The 17667-nt window shown below is 36.4% G+C and overlaps 1 protein-coding gene across 1 annotated transcript; it reads left to right on the top strand.

The window, feature by feature from the left end:
• Positions 1-5952: 5952 nt before the first annotated feature.
• Positions 5953-7578, top strand: LOC139867298 (aldehyde oxidase GLOX1-like). The gene has a single exon (XM_071855650.1). It carries the CDS (start codon positions 6082-6084, stop codon positions 7576-7578), a length of 1497 nt encoding a protein of 498 aa, XP_071711751.1. The 5' UTR covers positions 5953-6081.
• The last annotated feature ends 10089 nt before the right edge of the window (positions 7579-17667 follow it).

Raw genomic sequence — 17667 nt, 5'->3', positions numbered from 1 at the left:
AGCAAGTACAGAGCAGATTCCGGTTTTTTTTTTTCCTTCTTTTCTGGTTCAATTCATTTAACTAAAGATTGTGAAAGGTTTTTAGTGGTTGATAATTGATAAAGTAGATCGAGTGATACCAATTGATTTCATTTTTATAGCAAAATAATTCGACATCCGAATTCCATCAGATAGGAAAAATTCAAAGAATTAATAGTAAATGAAAATGACATTGATTTATACAGATTTGTTTGTATAATAAAATTATATTCGATATGTACCAAAAAAAAGGGACAAAAACAAATTTAAAAAAAATAGATGTGAAATCAACAGATATGATACGAGTTACTGATTTCCTTTTTTTTTTTATGTAATTTAATTAATATTAATAATTAATAAATATATTATTAATAATATTAATAAATATTATATTAATAATAATAATTAATAATGATACAAAAATCATAGAATTGACAATAATTTAATGAAGGTATAAATAATAGATTGTATTATTTCTTAATAATAACTTTAATGATATTAATAATAATAATATTGATAAAGGTAAAAAAAAATGATAACATTATTAATGATACATAAAATAATATTAGTTATCAGGATATTAATATTATTAATGATATTTATAATGATAATAATATAATAACTTGTATTATTTTATAGTAATATTAATAATGATAATTATAATAATAATAATAACATTTATTTATATTTTAACTTGTAATAACAAATAATATATTAACTTTACACTATATCATTTATTAAATATTATGTATCAACATATATTAATAATTACTAATAGAAATCATATATATACTTGTGATAATATATATATATATATCATAGTAATTTATTTATTCTTTATTGTTTTACATAATTAATCACTAATGATTAAAGCATACCTTATTAATTCAAAATAGTATATATGCATTTGTATATATATATATATATATATATATATATATATATATATATATATATATATATATATATATATATATATATATTCACACTTTTATTTTCACATAACTGTTCGTGAATCGTCCAGAATAGTCGAAGGGTAACTAATCATTCAAATGTATAGATTTCAGACTTTCTAGACTCAACTTTAGGGTTTTTGCTTATCGTATCGGAACCATATAGAGATTAGAGTTTAAATTTGGTCGGAAATTTCCGGGTCGTTACACTTGAACATTATGGCCCACAGTTAGATATGCTCCTGTAACTGACCAGTTTCATGCGTATATATCAACTGGGTGTACAATAAAATAATAAATGTTATTCGCCAGCGACGGGCATATAAAATATGCATCAACACTATTCAGGGTTTATGTTAGCCAATTTGGATAGTTTACTTTTGACCGGTGTAGTAGGACGTAATTAATACTAGTATATATGAGTTCTTCGCTTCACGGTCGGAAGGGGAATTATTTTTGCCGATGATCGGACAATTATTTAGGATAGGTTTGTTGTTGCTTTCGGAGTAAGTCAAGAAATGACAGGACGGGAGAGCAAACACCCTTAATGAGGTTGATACCACTTCTCTAACCAAGCTCTGATACCACTTGTTAGGAAGAGGGGATCGCCTGGACGTTGGGAGACATAAATTTGAGAGAAAAACAACTCTATTACTCACAAGAATAGATTTACAGAGTATTACAAAACTCTTACAAAAAAACTCTCAAACTCACACACACTCTCAAGGTTGTGATTACACTTCTCTGAGTGATTTAGGATGATTTACAACTGTGGTTTGCACCTCTATTTATAGTAAAAATTCTATGGCGGTGAAATGGTGTGAACGGAGAAGGTTGGCGGCCGTCATCGTCATCAACTTTGCTACTTCCATATGAGTTGTCAAGGTTGCCTACTTTGAATATCTAGAAGGTGGGCTTCTAGATTGTAGGCTGGAAATCTTCATTGATCCCCACACCCCTTTTTAACAACGTAATTACCCTGTTCAAACATATATACGGGTAGTGGCAACTAGGTGGATTCGCAGCCCGTGAACCAAGACAATAAAAATAGATACTGATATTATAGTTATTACACATGATATAGATACACTACCAAACATCACTACAAGTCTTTATCACTATTCACTATAATCTATAAAACAAACCCCAAAGAGGTCGAGTCAAAATCTGAGATATTCAAGGGTTGGAAGGGGTTGCGGAATCTCTATATCTACAACTTTTAGGCCTTACATTAAAAAAATGTAGTTGAATCATTATATTATCTGGTTTGTTAGACCATTAGCTACGGGGCGTTAAAACGCCCCTTTTTCTGATGTAGCAAAAATTTAATGACTGTGACGTCTATTACGAGGCAAGAGACGTTTTTTAACATTTTGAAGGCGTTAGTTACATTTGCAATAAAATTGAAGATATTTAACATCCAATTAAAATTTGACACCTCATATTTCCTTATTTATTTACGATAGTTATTTTACCACCTAAATTTCAATCACATTTTACCACATTATCTAAAAACCTTTTTCACCCAAATTTAACACCCACCTTAACAAACCCATCAAATTTAACATTGCAACATCCAAGTTTGAATAACTCGAATTTCGGGGAGATCTCGTTTGGACATTTTTTGGTAGATCTTGGTATTTGGAGATATCGGGGAGATCTCTGACGACGTTGATTTTTTAGTTTTTTTAATATATATATATATATATATATATATATATATATATATATATATATATATATATATATATATATATATATATATATATATATATACACACACATTTTAAGAGATTTTAAAAGAAAATCTGAAAAATGAGCGATAACATCCAAGAAATTACTAGAAAATTCTGGAAATGAGCGAGAACATTCAAGCTAGAAATCGTGCCTTTGACCAAGTTTGACCCCATTGACCGAGATTCGGGGAGAAATAAGGAGATTTACAACACTTCGGGTTTTTTGCCTCTTAATGGAATGATTCGACGCTGAATGCTGAACCTTCAGCATTCAGCGTGTTTGTTTCTAACCTCTGAATGACATATAGTGCTGAATGGTTCAAAAATCAGTGTTGAACCATTCAGATTTAAAAAATATTTTTAACCATTAAGCACCTAATTTTTCTGTAATATACTTCTCAAATCATATTCAGAACATTTAACCAAGAAGTATATTGTATATTTTATTCATGTAAAATGCTAATAAGATAATTCTACTCAATTCGTATCATTTATTTAAAATGATTATCAAATAACTTATTTTCTATTAGATCAAACTTTATTCAAAGGCTCTGAACCATTTAGATTATGAATAATTTAACGTTAAATCATTCAGTTTTATTAAACGGACCCTTCATCACAGTCAAATTTTTCTCTTTCTTTCAAAAAGTACAAAATCTCACTCTATATCACGCATAAAACCATCAAAGTAACTCATGGTCTTAGGTGTTGAATAAAAGCGAAATTACACTTTTGATTAAATAAGTTGGCTAAATTTCTGTACCATATGGACAGTTTGTGTAAAGGTCCATTGCAAGAAGGATGGACATATTGCAGCGAAATTCAACGATAAAAATGGGAAGAAGTCATATAAAGAAGCGTGCGGGGAAACAAATCAAGTGTCGACATCAAGATGGATAATGATCATATTCATATCCATATTGACACACTTTCGGGTGTCAAAATCACACCATGAGTTTGGCGTGTATAACTATTGAATATTTAACCGTCTTATGTATTCGATTAACACATTAGGGTAAATTCGCTTTTATTCAACACTTAACACGCCATTAACAAGACCACAATATCAATGAGATGATACCACTCATTCTTGAGCATGAGATTCGAAGGATGTGACCAGGGTTAGAATATTACCAGAGGGTTTTTCATTTCGAAATTAATACGTGGTCGGATTCGAATAGGTATTGTGGGTTTCCTCTGGGCAGGTGTTCCAGATATGATTGGGTGTGTGGTTCTACATGTGCTTCACCATGTCAGTCACTCTTAACACGTTTTTTAATAAAAAGTAAGAACGGAATAAAAAATGGTTCAACTGGGTGGGGTCATCAGCTCATCATCGATCATCTGCAAATTAGAAATATAATATTACTTCAAAAACAGCATTTCCCAGCAAAAATTCTTTGCATATTTTATTACATCAACATTCTGTTTATTGTAGGGTTATATAATAAAAAAATAATACTTGTATTATTCTGTTGATTACTTCTTCAAATCGATTAAACTTAATTTAGTATTTATGCCTTATCTACCACGCTTCTTACTTCTATGCACGAAGAGCTATATAAATTCTTAATCCATATTAAATATTAAATATACAAATATAATATATAATATAATATAATATAATATAATGTAATACAAATATAATATAACTCTTGGAATGTCAAATATTGCCAACCTAGTAACCTACCACAATCATAATAACATCAGCTTTTTTGAGGTTGTAAATGTTACTTAACTCATACGATGTAACATAACAACAACTTAACGATTTGAAATTCTTTTAATAATCATTTGTACAATTATTGTAGAAGTTGACATGGATTAGATCACATCACTAAAATTAAAGGGTTTTGATCTAGGGGTATATGAGAAGAGCATATTCAACCAAAAAATTTAAGATTTAATGAATATAGCTAATGTAACTTGGTGTAGTAAAAAATTTTAATGAACAAACTTTTGAGTCATGTATTATTTATACTTTGTGGGCACTGAATCATTATAGGACATAACTAATCTAAATAATATGGTGTAATAATATTTTCTAATAATAATATTCTGCAAGTTAGTTACAATAAAATTTATTAACTAATGTATATTATTATAGTCATAATGTATGTATATTATTATTAAAGGCTAATACAAAATTTTTGATTCCTTACAATTTTTGAATTATTAGGGATTGCACTCTACAAATGTCAAATGTCTGAAGACCCCCCTTTATTTTACTTCAAGGGGCTGACTTCATTAACTAAATGATAAATGATAATATGTAATATAACTAAAATCATAAGGTAATAAAATATTAACTAATGATACTGACCTGAATTACTATAAGGGATGTCAGAGTTTCGATTCCCATGAGGTGTAAAATATTTCCCTTAAGGTTACCGCTCATTTCATGGGCCTCGGAGGTTGTCGACGTCTTGCGTTCGAGCTTCACCCGAGGGGGTATTACCACATGCGATGCTCGTATGGATTTGTCATGTGCGTTTCCTTCTAAAGGGTGGTAGGAGTGTAATGTTCGCCCCAAAAGATGATCGGGTGGGTAGGTTCCGACATCAAGTTCGGATGCTTCAGTAACTCCTAACTGCCGTTCAAAAAATATATAAAATAAGATATTAACTTATACTCCCTCCGTCTCACCACAAGTGTCCACATTTTCATTTTGGGATGTCCCATTTCAAGTGTCCACTTTGTGTTTCAACCAATGAGAAGAGGTTATTCTGGAGAGAGAAGATTTCTGATTGGTTGAGAATGGAGTTAGTGAGATTTCCTAAAACTGTGTGCAAAAAGTAAGTGGACACTTGTAGTGGGACGGAGGTAGTAACTAATAGCTATAAATTCATCGATGGAGTTTCAATTATATATGAAATGTAAGGTATAATCAGTACTTTAAAACTAATGCGAATTGAAACATGGTTAAAATAGGCCAACGTTTTTTTTTTTCCTGTTCAGCAGATTGAAAAGAAGGAAACGGACCCTTTCCTAAATAGCAAAAACGGACATACAAAGATGAAACTTTCAATCCATAAGCACCTTTTTTTAAATTGAAATTAAATTAAACAATTTACATTTCTTGCTAAGTTTTTATTTCTATTTTAAAAAATAAAACAAAATTATTGTACTTAGCATTGACCAAAAATATGTTCTTTCACATTAGAACTTTATGTATATATAAATCTGATACTATTAGCTCCTCAAAAACCTCAAATATAATCCCAAAAAGATACAAATAAATCATGACTTTATTCAGTTCCTTCTTTTATCATAATTTCCACCTCTTCTTTCTCGTCCTCTTCCTCCGTCCCCTAACATGTCCTGCCGCTGGCGGATCATGGGCCCTCCTTAAACGAAGCATTGGCATCTCCGCCATGCACATGCAACTACTCCCTAATGATCGTGTTGTCGTGTTTGATCGCACCGATTTCGGTGTCTCAAATATCTCTCTTCCAAATGGCAAATGTCGTCCTAACTCAAACGACTGCTCGGCACACTCCGTGGAGTATAATCTTGCCACCGGTACCATACGTCCACTTGAAGTACTAACTAACGTATGGTGTTCCTCGGGATCTTTAATGCCTGATGGAAGGTTGATTCAAACTGGCGGCTTTAATGATGGTTATAAAGTTGTTAGAATCTATAAATCGTGTGATACATGTGATTGGCAAGAGATCGCTAATGGATTAGATCAATCAAGATGGTATGCAACCAATCATTTGTTGCCAGATGGGCGACAAATCATCATTGGTGGCCGTCAGTCCCCGAACTACGAGTTCTACCCCAAGAAATCAGCAACTGAAAAGGCTATAAACTTGCCGTTTTTGACTCAAACAAACGACAAAAACATCGAAAATAATTTATATCCTTTTGTTTTTCTTTATCCTGACGGAAATTTGTTCATTTTCGCGAATAATCGCGCAATTTTATTCAGTTACTCTAAGAACCAAGTCATCAAGACTTACCCTACGATTCCCGGGGGTGAACCGCGGAGCTATCCAAGCACAGGCTCCGCGGTTCTTTTGCCAATGCATCTTAAAGCGGGAAAAGCCAACGTGATTGAAGTATTGGTTTGTGGGGGTGCACCGAAGGGATCATTCGTTGATGCAAATAACGGAAAGTTCGATGGAGCTTTAAACACTTGTGCACGAATTAAACTAACTGACGCTAATCCCCAATGGGCCATGGAGACTATGCCGTTGGCTCGTCTCATGGGTGACATGTTGTTACTACCAAACGGTCAAGTTTTGCTCATCAACGGCGTGTCAGCTGGTGTTGCTGGGTGGGAACTGGGACGAAACCCAGTTCTTAACCCAGTAACATACACACCTGATAATAAAGCTGGGTCGCGTTTCGCGACCCAGAATCCAAGCACAAGACCTCGAGTCTACCATTCGACGGCCATTTTGCTACGAGATGGACGAGTACTTGTTGGTGGAAGTAACGCACATAATAAATACGTATTCCAAAATGTTCTTTACCCAACTGACTTAAGCCTTGAATCTTTTTCGCCGTCTTATTTGGACAAAAGTTCAGCACCATTTCGACCCACCATACTTTCACCTGCGTCGAACACTGTAATCAATTATGGAAAAGTGTATTCTATTAAATTTACCATATCAGGTGGTGTTGATCTAAGCACAATTGCTGTCACGATGGTGTCTCCTTCGTTTAACACGCACTCGTTTTCACAAAATCAAAGGTTGTTGGTCCTTGATAGCGGCAATTCAGCTAAGGCGGTTGGGAAACGCGATTATAAAGTTGTTATAACCGCGCCTCCATCAGGCAACGTTGCTCCGGCTGGGAATTATATTATATTTGTGGTTCATAAAGGGATTCCAAGTACAGGTATTTGGGTTCATATGCAGTAGATATAATTATTCGGGTCGAATCTTCAGCCCAGGAATCTGGGTCGTTATGGTTTGAAAATTTCATTATATTCTTGTTGTTATCAAAGAAAAAAAAACATGGGTCACACTACTCGTTTGTTTATGGCAGTAGTTTATGGTTTCTCATTTAAAATTCATTGTTCCATTCCATGGTCATTCAATTTATGTTGTGTAAATACATTTCTTTTGGTATGCAATTGCTCAAAAGGTTGAAATGTAAAGATTAATTGTTTGTTTATGTTAAAATATTATAATGTTTTTCTAGATTAATATAGATTAGTCTAGAATTAGTAAGTTTTATTAGATATTTAATAGTAGATATTTAAGTAGAAGTGACTAGAAATTGTTAGAGATTTAGTTAGTCAAAAAAATCAAGATTTGCTAGGAGGGGGATGATTCTCACACACTGTTTTTTGATCCTCACACACCCTTTTACCCTATTATTAGGGAGGAGTTCAAGTAAATTGGTGTGTGAGGATCAAAAAACAGTGTGTGAGAATCATCCCCCTTGCTAGAATGATCTAGTAGACTTATTGAGCCTATAAATAGACTAGTGGTCTTGCAAAATGTAACACAACAAAACACAAACAAATTGAAGTAATAAAACAACTTTCTAAAAACTCTTTTCCATTCTAATTTCTAAAACACCCCCTCAACATTATAAACACTATAATACTTCATACTAATCTATCACTTCTAAAAAATCTAAACCTACACTAAATCTAACAAGTGGTATCAAGAGCCGTGTTGGGCGTTGTTCGAATACACCATGACTACCGTCGGTGCGTACAATATTCCCGTCCCCATCTTTGATGGTGATAACTATGATTTTTGGAGTATCCGAATGAAGACATATTTCCAAGCACAAAGCTTGTGGGATATTGTCGAAGTCGGGTTTACAACTCCAAAAGACGTCGAAACTCTGTCCGCAGAAGAACAAGAAAAATACAACAAAAATGTTGTAAGAAATGCTGCTGCTCTAGGCTACATTCAACAAGCCTTGACACCGTCTATCTTTCCACGAATCATGGGAGCTACGACAGCCAAAGAGGCATGGAAGATCCTTCAAGAAGAATTTCAAGGAAATGCCAAGGTGAGATTTGTAAAACTACCAACTCTAAGACGAGATTTTGAAAATTTAAATATGAAAGAGACTGAGACCGTTAAAGACTACTATTCTAGAATTAAAGAAATAGTAAACCAAATGAGAGCCTATGGAGATAATATAACTGATAAAAGGATCGTAGAAAAAATACTTATCAGTATGACTGAAAAATACGATCATGTCATTACTGCTATTGAAGAGTCAAAAGACATTGAGACTCTGTCAGTAACAGAATTAGTTGGCTCTCTCGAAGCATATGAGGCTAGACTGAGTCGGCGTAGTGAAAACTCACTCGAAAGTGCCTTTCAGTCTAAACTCAAATTAAGGTCTCAAAAATCTAATAATGGGGGGAAAAGAAATCTTGAAGAAAATTCGAGAGGAGGAGCAAAACCCAGAACCGGGTTCGATCAAAAAAGAAAAAGCTACCCTCTATGTGGTATTTGCAAAAGGACAAACCACTTGGAGAAAGATTGTTTCCATAAAGGGAAGCCACAATGCAATAACTGCAAAAGATTTGGGCATCTAGAAAAAGATTGCCGTTTAAAACAAAATCATCAAGCTAACTTCACGGAAGAAAGTGAAGATATACCGGAGAACAAAAATCAGCTATTCTATGCCTGTCATGTCGCAAATAAACAGAGGGACGATACTTGGTTGATCGACAGTGGGTGCAGCAACCACATGACAGGAGATGAAAAATTATTTGATAGTATCAACACGTCCGTAAAGTCCCGCGTCAAACTAGGGAATGGAGCGCTTGTTGACACTAAAGGCAAAGGTACGATAACTGTTCAAACTAATAACGTCACTCGATCTATCAATGACGTTCTTCTAGTGCCAAGCCTAGCAAGTAACTTGTTAAGTGTTGGTCAAATGATGGAGCACGGATACTCTTTACTCTTCGAAGACAAATCATGCGTTATTCATGAAAATAAAAATAACTATAAATTAATAGCCGAAGTGCCAATGGAGAACCGCAACTTTTCGCTTCGTTGGCAGTATATCCAAGACACAGCCATGAAAGTTCAAGTTGAAGAATCATGGCTATGGCATCGAAGATTTGGCCACTTTAACTTTCACGCACTAAAAATCCTCCAACAGAAGAATATGATGAGAGACTTGCCTAACATAGAAGAGATCACTGACACGTGTGAAAACTGTGTGATGGGCAAGCAACATCGAAAACCTTTCCCTCGTGACAAAGCTTGGAGAGCGAAAGGTATACTGGAGCTGGTGCACACCGACGTTTGTGGACCAATGAGAACCCCGTCACTTAACCAAAACAGGTACTTTATTCTCTTCATCGATGATTATTCTAGAATGACGTGGGTTTATTTCATGCGTGAAAAATCAGAAGTATTTACAATATTCAAGAAGTTCAAGAACTTCGTCGAAAAGAGTAGTGGCCATTATATAAAAACGCTAAGGAGTGATAGAGGAAAAGAATACACCTCTACACAGTTTAACAAATTCTGTGAAGACGAAGGAGTTAAACGCCAACTTACTGTTGGTTACGCCCCTGAGCAAAATGGCGTCTCTGAACGCAAAAATAGAACTGTAATGGAAATGGCCAAAACAATGATACATGAAAAAGGCCTTCCAAACAGTTTCTGGGCTGAAGCTGTATACACGGCTGTATATATATTAAATCGATGTCCCACGAAAGCCGTAGAAAACAAGACTCCGATAGAGGCATGGAGTGGAAGGAAACCGTCGGCGAAACATCTGCGAGTATTTGGGAGTATTTGCTACATCCATGTTCCTAAGGAGAAACGTCACAAACTCCAAGAAAAATCAGAAAAAGGAATATTCTTGGGCTATAGCACACAATCAAAAGGTTACCGAGTCTACAACTTGAAGACCAATAACATCGTGATCAGCCGAGACGTGGAGTTTGATGAAGAAGCTTCTTGGAACTGGGAGAAAGACAAAGTTGAAAAGCAAACATATCTGCCGCGGATATCTATAGAAACTCCAGCTCAACATCCACTACAAACAGAGCATTCTGGTCATGAAAGCAAGGGAGAAACGAGCCCTGCTACGCCAAGTTCTCCTTCGGCAACATTACCTTCAGCGCAAGAAGATTCAAGTCCGGAGTCAACACCGGGAAGAGTTAAAAAGTTAGCAGAGGTGTACGAGACTTGCAACTTCACAACTATAGAACCTAAAAGCTATGAAGTTGCATCGAAAGATGAAAATTGGGTGGCTGCTATGAATGAAGAAATAAGAATGATTGAGAAAAACAACACATGGGAGTTAGTTGATCCTCCAGAAAATAAAGAAATCATTGGAGTTAAATGGGTATACAAAACAAAGCTCAACCCTGACGGTTCTATACAAAAACACAAAGCAAGGCTAGTAGCTAAAGGCTATTCACAACAAACACACAAATTTGACTTAACATAATTCTAACTTTCAAAAAACTATCCTCTCCATCTTTTCTATACAACAAAACATTCCCTCTTTACAACAACTAATACCCATAACTATTTTATTTCTAAACTAAAACAATCATCAATTAACTAATCAAAATCTATTATAATTCTAACAAGCTACAGTCGCATAGACAACTACTTCACAAGTTCAGGATTCAGGAGGAGTCAAAGTGAGCCTACACTCTACATTAAAACCCAAGGTAACTCTGACACTCTCATTATTTCCTTGTATGTCGATGATCTAATATATACTGGAAACAATGAGAGAATGATACAAGAATTTAAAGAAGACATGATGAAAACGTTCGAGATGAGCGACCTTGGATTGATGCGCTATTTTCTTGGCATCGAAATCAGTCAAGAAAAGGAAGGCATCTTCATATGCCAAAGGAAATACACAGAAAATCTCCTGAAAAAGTTTAAACTATACGGTTGTAAAACCTTCGCGACGCCACTAGTTGCCAATGAGAAGATGAGACAAGAAGATGGATCGGAGAAAGCAGACGCTTCAAGATTCAGAAGTCTCATCGGAAGTCTACTTTATCTGACAGCAACAAGACCAGATATTATGTACGCAACGAGTCTATTATCTAGGTACATGAAAAACCCTACTCAAATACATTACGGAGCTTCTAAAAGAATTTTAAGATACTTGCAAAGTACCATGGACTATGGAATATGGTACAATCCCACTATAGACTCGAAGCTTCATGGATACACTGATAGTGATTGGGCCGGATCGGTAGATGACATGAGAAGTACTTCAGGATACACATTCACACTTGGATCTGGTGTATTCTAATGGACATCAAAGAAACAAGAAACGGTGGCACAATCGTCAGCTGAAGCCGAGTACGTCGCAGCCGCAAACTCAGCTAATCAAGCTATATGGCTAAGAAGAATACTAGAAGACATGGGCGAGAAACAAGATGAAGCTACAAAAATATTCTTCGACAACAAGTCCGCGATCGCGATGGCAAAGAATCCAGTGTTCCATGGCAGAACAAAACATATTGACATCAAGTATCACTTTCTGCGAGAAAGCTCAGCCAAGAAAGATATTGAATTAAAATACTGCAAGACCGAAGAGCAGATTGCAGATATTTTCACTAAAGCACTACCAAGACCCAAGTTCGAGTTCCTACGCAACATGCTCGGAGTAACACCGAAAAACATTAAGGATGAGTGTTAAAATATTATAATATTTTTCTAGATTAATATAGATTAGTCTAGAATTAGTAAGTTTTATTAGATATTTAATAGTAGATATTTAAGTAGAAGTGACTAGAAATTGTTAGAGATTTAGTTAGTCAAAAAAATCAAGATTTGCTAGAATGATCTAGTAGACTTATTGAGCCTATAAATAGGCTAGTGGTCTTGCAAAATGTAACACAACAAAACACAAACAAATTGAAGTAATAAAACAATTTTCTAAAAACTCTTTTCCATTCTAATTTTTAAAACACCCCCTCAACATTATAAACACTATAATACTTCATACTAATCTATCACTTCTAAAAAATCTAAACCTACACTAAATCTAACAGTTTAGCTTGTCAATTTGATGAAATCGAAATTTTCATAGTTAAATATTCCGACCGGGTTGTTCGAATTTGAAGCTTAATTCTGTTTGAATTCACAAATTATATGGTTGTCTTTGGTGAAAGCTAAAATACGGATATGTGTTGGCCGTCCGTATAGTTGGTATAATAACGTGAATACATGTTTGTCTAGCTAAACATGTAAACATTTGTAAGAGCACAATCAATTAATCATTTGCATATTATTTTATTGTTTCAATTAAAGGATTATATATATTACATCCATGTATGGAGAATTCAATAGTAGTTGAGTAACTGATTACAGTTACTACTGGATTAAAAAAAACCAAAAACAAAGTAAACAACATCTCTCTATAAAACCAAACGCTCCCAATTTCCTTTTCCATCGGCCGATCACTTTTTGGTCGTGTTGTTGGTATTCTACGAGATTGTTTCACTGTTTTGGGTTCAATGTGACGTTGCCTTGAGTTCAGTTGATGGTTTCAAATGGCATTATACTCCATAAATAGAATTTGAGTAATTTTAATATAGAGGTTGCTTCTCTTAGATTGTTTGGTTAGTTTCTGCTTTTTTCGGGTAGTATTCAGTCATAGTTTTATTGTTTATCGGGTTGTTTGGTGATGGTTTCCAGCTATATTCCAGCCGTCATCTAGATGGCTCTGTTCCAGCCGTCATCTAGATGTTCAAAGCTGCCGACGTTGACAACGCGTATTTAAGTGGCAAACTTGAACACGATGACGGCCGCCAACTTCCGCCAACCTTCTTTGTTCACACTATTCACCGCCATAGAATTTTTGCTATAAATAGAGGTGCAAACCTCAGTTGTAAATCATCCCAAAATCACTCAAAGAAGTGTAATCACAACCTTGAGAGTGTGTGTGAGTTTGAGAGTTTTTTTTTTAGAGTTTTGTAAATACTCGTGTAATCTATTCTTGTGAGTAATAGAGTTATTTTTCTCTCAAATTTGTATCTCCCAACGTCCAGGCGATCCTCTCTTCCTAACAAGTGGTATCAAGAGATTGGTTAGAGACGTTGGTTGAGTTTTTGGGTCTTCTGATGTTTTCTCAAAATTCAATTTTGAGTGTACCATTGGATTCGTCTCGTCGAACCGAGTCCAACGCAAAAATCGGTGACTTAAACGGAGTTATAACGAGCCCAGAAAACGCGGTGCCGGAATTTTCGTCGGAGAAGACGAACACTGTAGCAGTCCTGTAGCAATTCACTGTAGCAGTCCTGTAGCAATTCACTGTAGCAGCTGGCGGCACTGTAGCAAGTTCCTGTAGCAGTACTGTAGCAAGTTCCTATAGCAGTACTGTAGCAATTCTGAAATTTTATAATTTGGTCCCTGAAATTTTCAGAAATTCATTCTTGGTCCCTGAAAGTTTAGAAAATTATAATTTTGCCCCATAAGTGGAATTTAAGCCGCGAAGTGTATATTCCACCATTTTCAACCGTTCCGGACGTAACGGTAATCTCTATTTTCTACAATTCAACCCCGTTTGTGTTGAAAAATTATTTGTAAGGTGATAATGTCCACAGAAGAGTCCACATCATCTTCTAGAGCTATGATTATGCTCACAGCCACAAACTACACGCTGTGAAAACCTCGGATGGAAGATCTCCTCAACTGTAAAGATTTGTTCGATCCTATTGAATTGAAGGGTATAAACCCTGATTCTGCCAAAGAGAAAGAGTGGAAGAAATCAAACCGAAAAACTATTGGTCAGATCCGTCAAGGGATTGATCATAGTGTCTTCCACCATATTGCACAAGAGAAAGACGCATATGTCCTCTGGAAAAAGTTGGAGGACATGTACCAGGCCAAGACTGCTCGGAATAAAGCCCTGCTGATGAGGCGTTTAGTCAACATGAAGCTCAAAAGTGGAACTTCAGTTGCCGAGCATACCAGTGAGTTCCAGAGCTTGGTCAACCAGTTATCGTCTGTAGAGATGACACTTGATGATGAAGTTCAGGCGCTACTGCTACTTAGTTCCCTTCCCGATAGTTGGGAAACGCTGGTAGTAACACTCAGCAACTCAGCCCCGAATGGCAAACTTACCATGTCAATGGTCAAGGATGCCCTATTCAGTGAAGAGGCAAGGAGAAAAGACATGGGCACAGATCAGACCCATGCCTTTGTCACAGAGAATCGGGGGAGACAGCGAATGAGTAGCAAAAATAAATGGAGAGGCAGAAGCAAGAGCAGGGGCAGGTCAGCTGATGGCAGAAAACCAACATATAAATGCCATCATTGTGGATTAGAGGGACATATGAAGAAGAACTAATATAGATTGAAAGAGGAACAAGGTCAAAGCAATTCACAGCCGAAGAATAAGGGTGGAGAAACATTAGTGACTATCTCTGGTGATGTCGCTTATTGTTCAACCCATGATGAGACATGCCTTCACATCTCACGAGAAGAAACAGGATAGGTGGTAGATACTGCAGCTTCCTACCACGTGACTCCATATAAGGAATACTTCACAACATACAAATCTGGTGACTTTGGATCTGTGAAGATGGGAAATTCCAGTTCCGCTGAGGTTGTCGGAATTGGTGATGTCAAGATAAAGACAAGTTCCGGGAGCACAATCACTTTGAAGGATGTCCGCCATGTGCCAGATCTTCGGCTGAATCTACTTTCTGGGGTAGCTCTTGATAAACAGGGCTATGATAGTCATTTCAGTAGAGGCACATGGAAGTTGTCAAGAGGCGCTATGATAGTCGCTCGAGGACACATTTGTGGCACACTGTACAAGACTCATGTGAAGATCTGCACAGACAGCATTAATGTTGCAGAAAAGGAGGCTTCACAAAATTTATGGCACCAGAGACTCGGTCACATGAGTGAGAAAGGGTTGTCTACCCTAATATAATGAAGAAGCTTATCAATGTAGAAAAGGATGCTGCACTAGATCCTTGCAATCATTGTTTGTTTGGTAAGCACCATAGATTCTCGTTTAATTCCTCTTCAACGAGAAGATCAGAGTTACTCAGTCTGGTACACTCTGATGTTTGCGGTCCCTTGGAGGTTGAATCAATTGGCGGCAACCGATACTTTCTAACTTTTATCGATGATGCTTCTCGAAAGGTGTGGGTATATTTCTTGCGGACGAAGGACCAGGTTTTCGATTACTTCAAACAGTTCCATGTCATGGTAGAACGTGAGACAGGAAAGAAGTTAAAGTGTCTTCGATCCGACAACGGCGGTGAATACTCTTCCAGGAAGTTCGATGCCTATTGCAGATCGTATGGCATCCGACATGAGAAGACAGTTCCACGTACCCCTCAACATAATGGTATAGCAGAAAGAATGAACCGAACAATCATGGAACGTGTTTGGAGTATGCTCAGTATGGCTAAGCTGCCAAAGCCATTCTGGGGAGAAGCAGTCAGAGCCGCTTGTTATTTGATCAACCGATCTCCATCAGTACCACTGAATTTTGAAGTTCCGGAAAAACTTTGGTCTGGAAAGGATCCATCATACTCTCACTTAAGAGTATTTGGATGTTTGGCGTACGCACATGTATCCAAGGAGCTCAGGCAGAAGCTGGATGTAAAATCTACTCCATGCATATTCATAGGCTATGGAGATGAAGAATTTGGATACAGATTATGGGATCCAAAGGAGAAAAAGGTGATCAGAAGTAGGGACGTGGTGTTCCATGAAAACCAGACAATAGAAGATATTGAAAAGCCCACAATATCTCAGAAGACAAATGTTGCTGCTCAGGTGCCAGAGGCAACAACGGAATCATTCATGAGAAATGAATTTTCAGTGCAAGAAGAAATGCCAGAAGTAGAAGATAATGAGGAAAATGACTGTGCTGAGCAGGGGGAGCCACAACCCCATTTGCCAGATGTTCCAGCACCATCACAAGGTCAAGATGATGGTGGATCTCCTCAGAATGTTCCAGAAGTTCGTAGATCTGAACGAAGCCGGATTCCATCGAGTAGATATCCAGAATCCGAATACCTTCTACTTACTGAAGATGGAGAACCAGAGAGTTTTCATGAAGCAGTAGCTCATAAGGATAAAGAAAAATGGTTGCTCGCAATGCAGGATGAGATGGATTCTCTGCAGAAAAATCAAACTTATGAGATTGTAGAACTTCCACGCGGGAAGAAGGCACTGAAAAATAAATGGGTGTTCAAGCTGAAAAAGGATGGCAGCGGAAACATGGTGAAATACAAAGCACGACTTGTAGTCAAAGGATTCCAACAGAAGAAATTGATTGATTTTGATGAGATATTTTCACCAGTAGTCAAGATGACTTCAATTAGAGTCATACTTGGATTGGTCGCAAATATGAACTTGGAGCTTGAACAGATGGATGTAAAGACAACTTTTCTTCATGGAGATTTACATGAAGAAATTTACATGGAGCAGCCAGAAGGTTTTGAGGTTTCAGGAGATAACCTCGTATGCAAGTTGAAGAAAAGTTTGTACGGTTTGAAGCAGGCACCTAGGTAGTGGTACAAGAAGTTTGACTCGTGCATGGTGAGTCAAGGGTACAAGAAAACTGCAGCAGATGAGTGTGTCTACATTCAGAAGTTTTCTGAAGGAGATTTCGTTGCTCTTCTACTATATGTAGATGATATTTTGATCGTAGGGAAAGACGCAACGAAGATCAACCAGCTGAAGAAAGAACTCTCTAAGTCTTTTGACATGAAAGACTTAGGACAGGCTCAACAGATTTTGGGAATGCAAATAACCCGAGACAGAAAGAATAAAAGGTTATGGCTATCTCAGGAGAAGTATATTGAACGAGTGCTTTCACTTTTCAATATGAACAATGCCAAACCTGTTAGCATTCCATTAGCCAACCATTTCAAGTTAAGAAAGAGTTCTTGTCCCTCATCCAAGGAAGAGATCGGGGAGATGTCTTCAGTACCATATTCTTCAGCAGTTGGAAGTTTGATGTATGCAATGGTGTGTACAAGGCCCGATATGTAACGACCCGGATTT

The sequence above is a fragment of the Rutidosis leptorrhynchoides genome, chromosome 9 (genome assembly GCF_046630445.1).
Source record: "Rutidosis leptorrhynchoides isolate AG116_Rl617_1_P2 chromosome 9, CSIRO_AGI_Rlap_v1, whole genome shotgun sequence".
In the NCBI taxonomy this organism is placed as follows: domain Eukaryota; kingdom Viridiplantae; phylum Streptophyta; class Magnoliopsida; order Asterales; family Asteraceae; genus Rutidosis; species Rutidosis leptorrhynchoides.
Note: the sequence above shows the minus strand (reverse complement) of the source record. Positions and strands in the feature narration are given on the sequence as shown.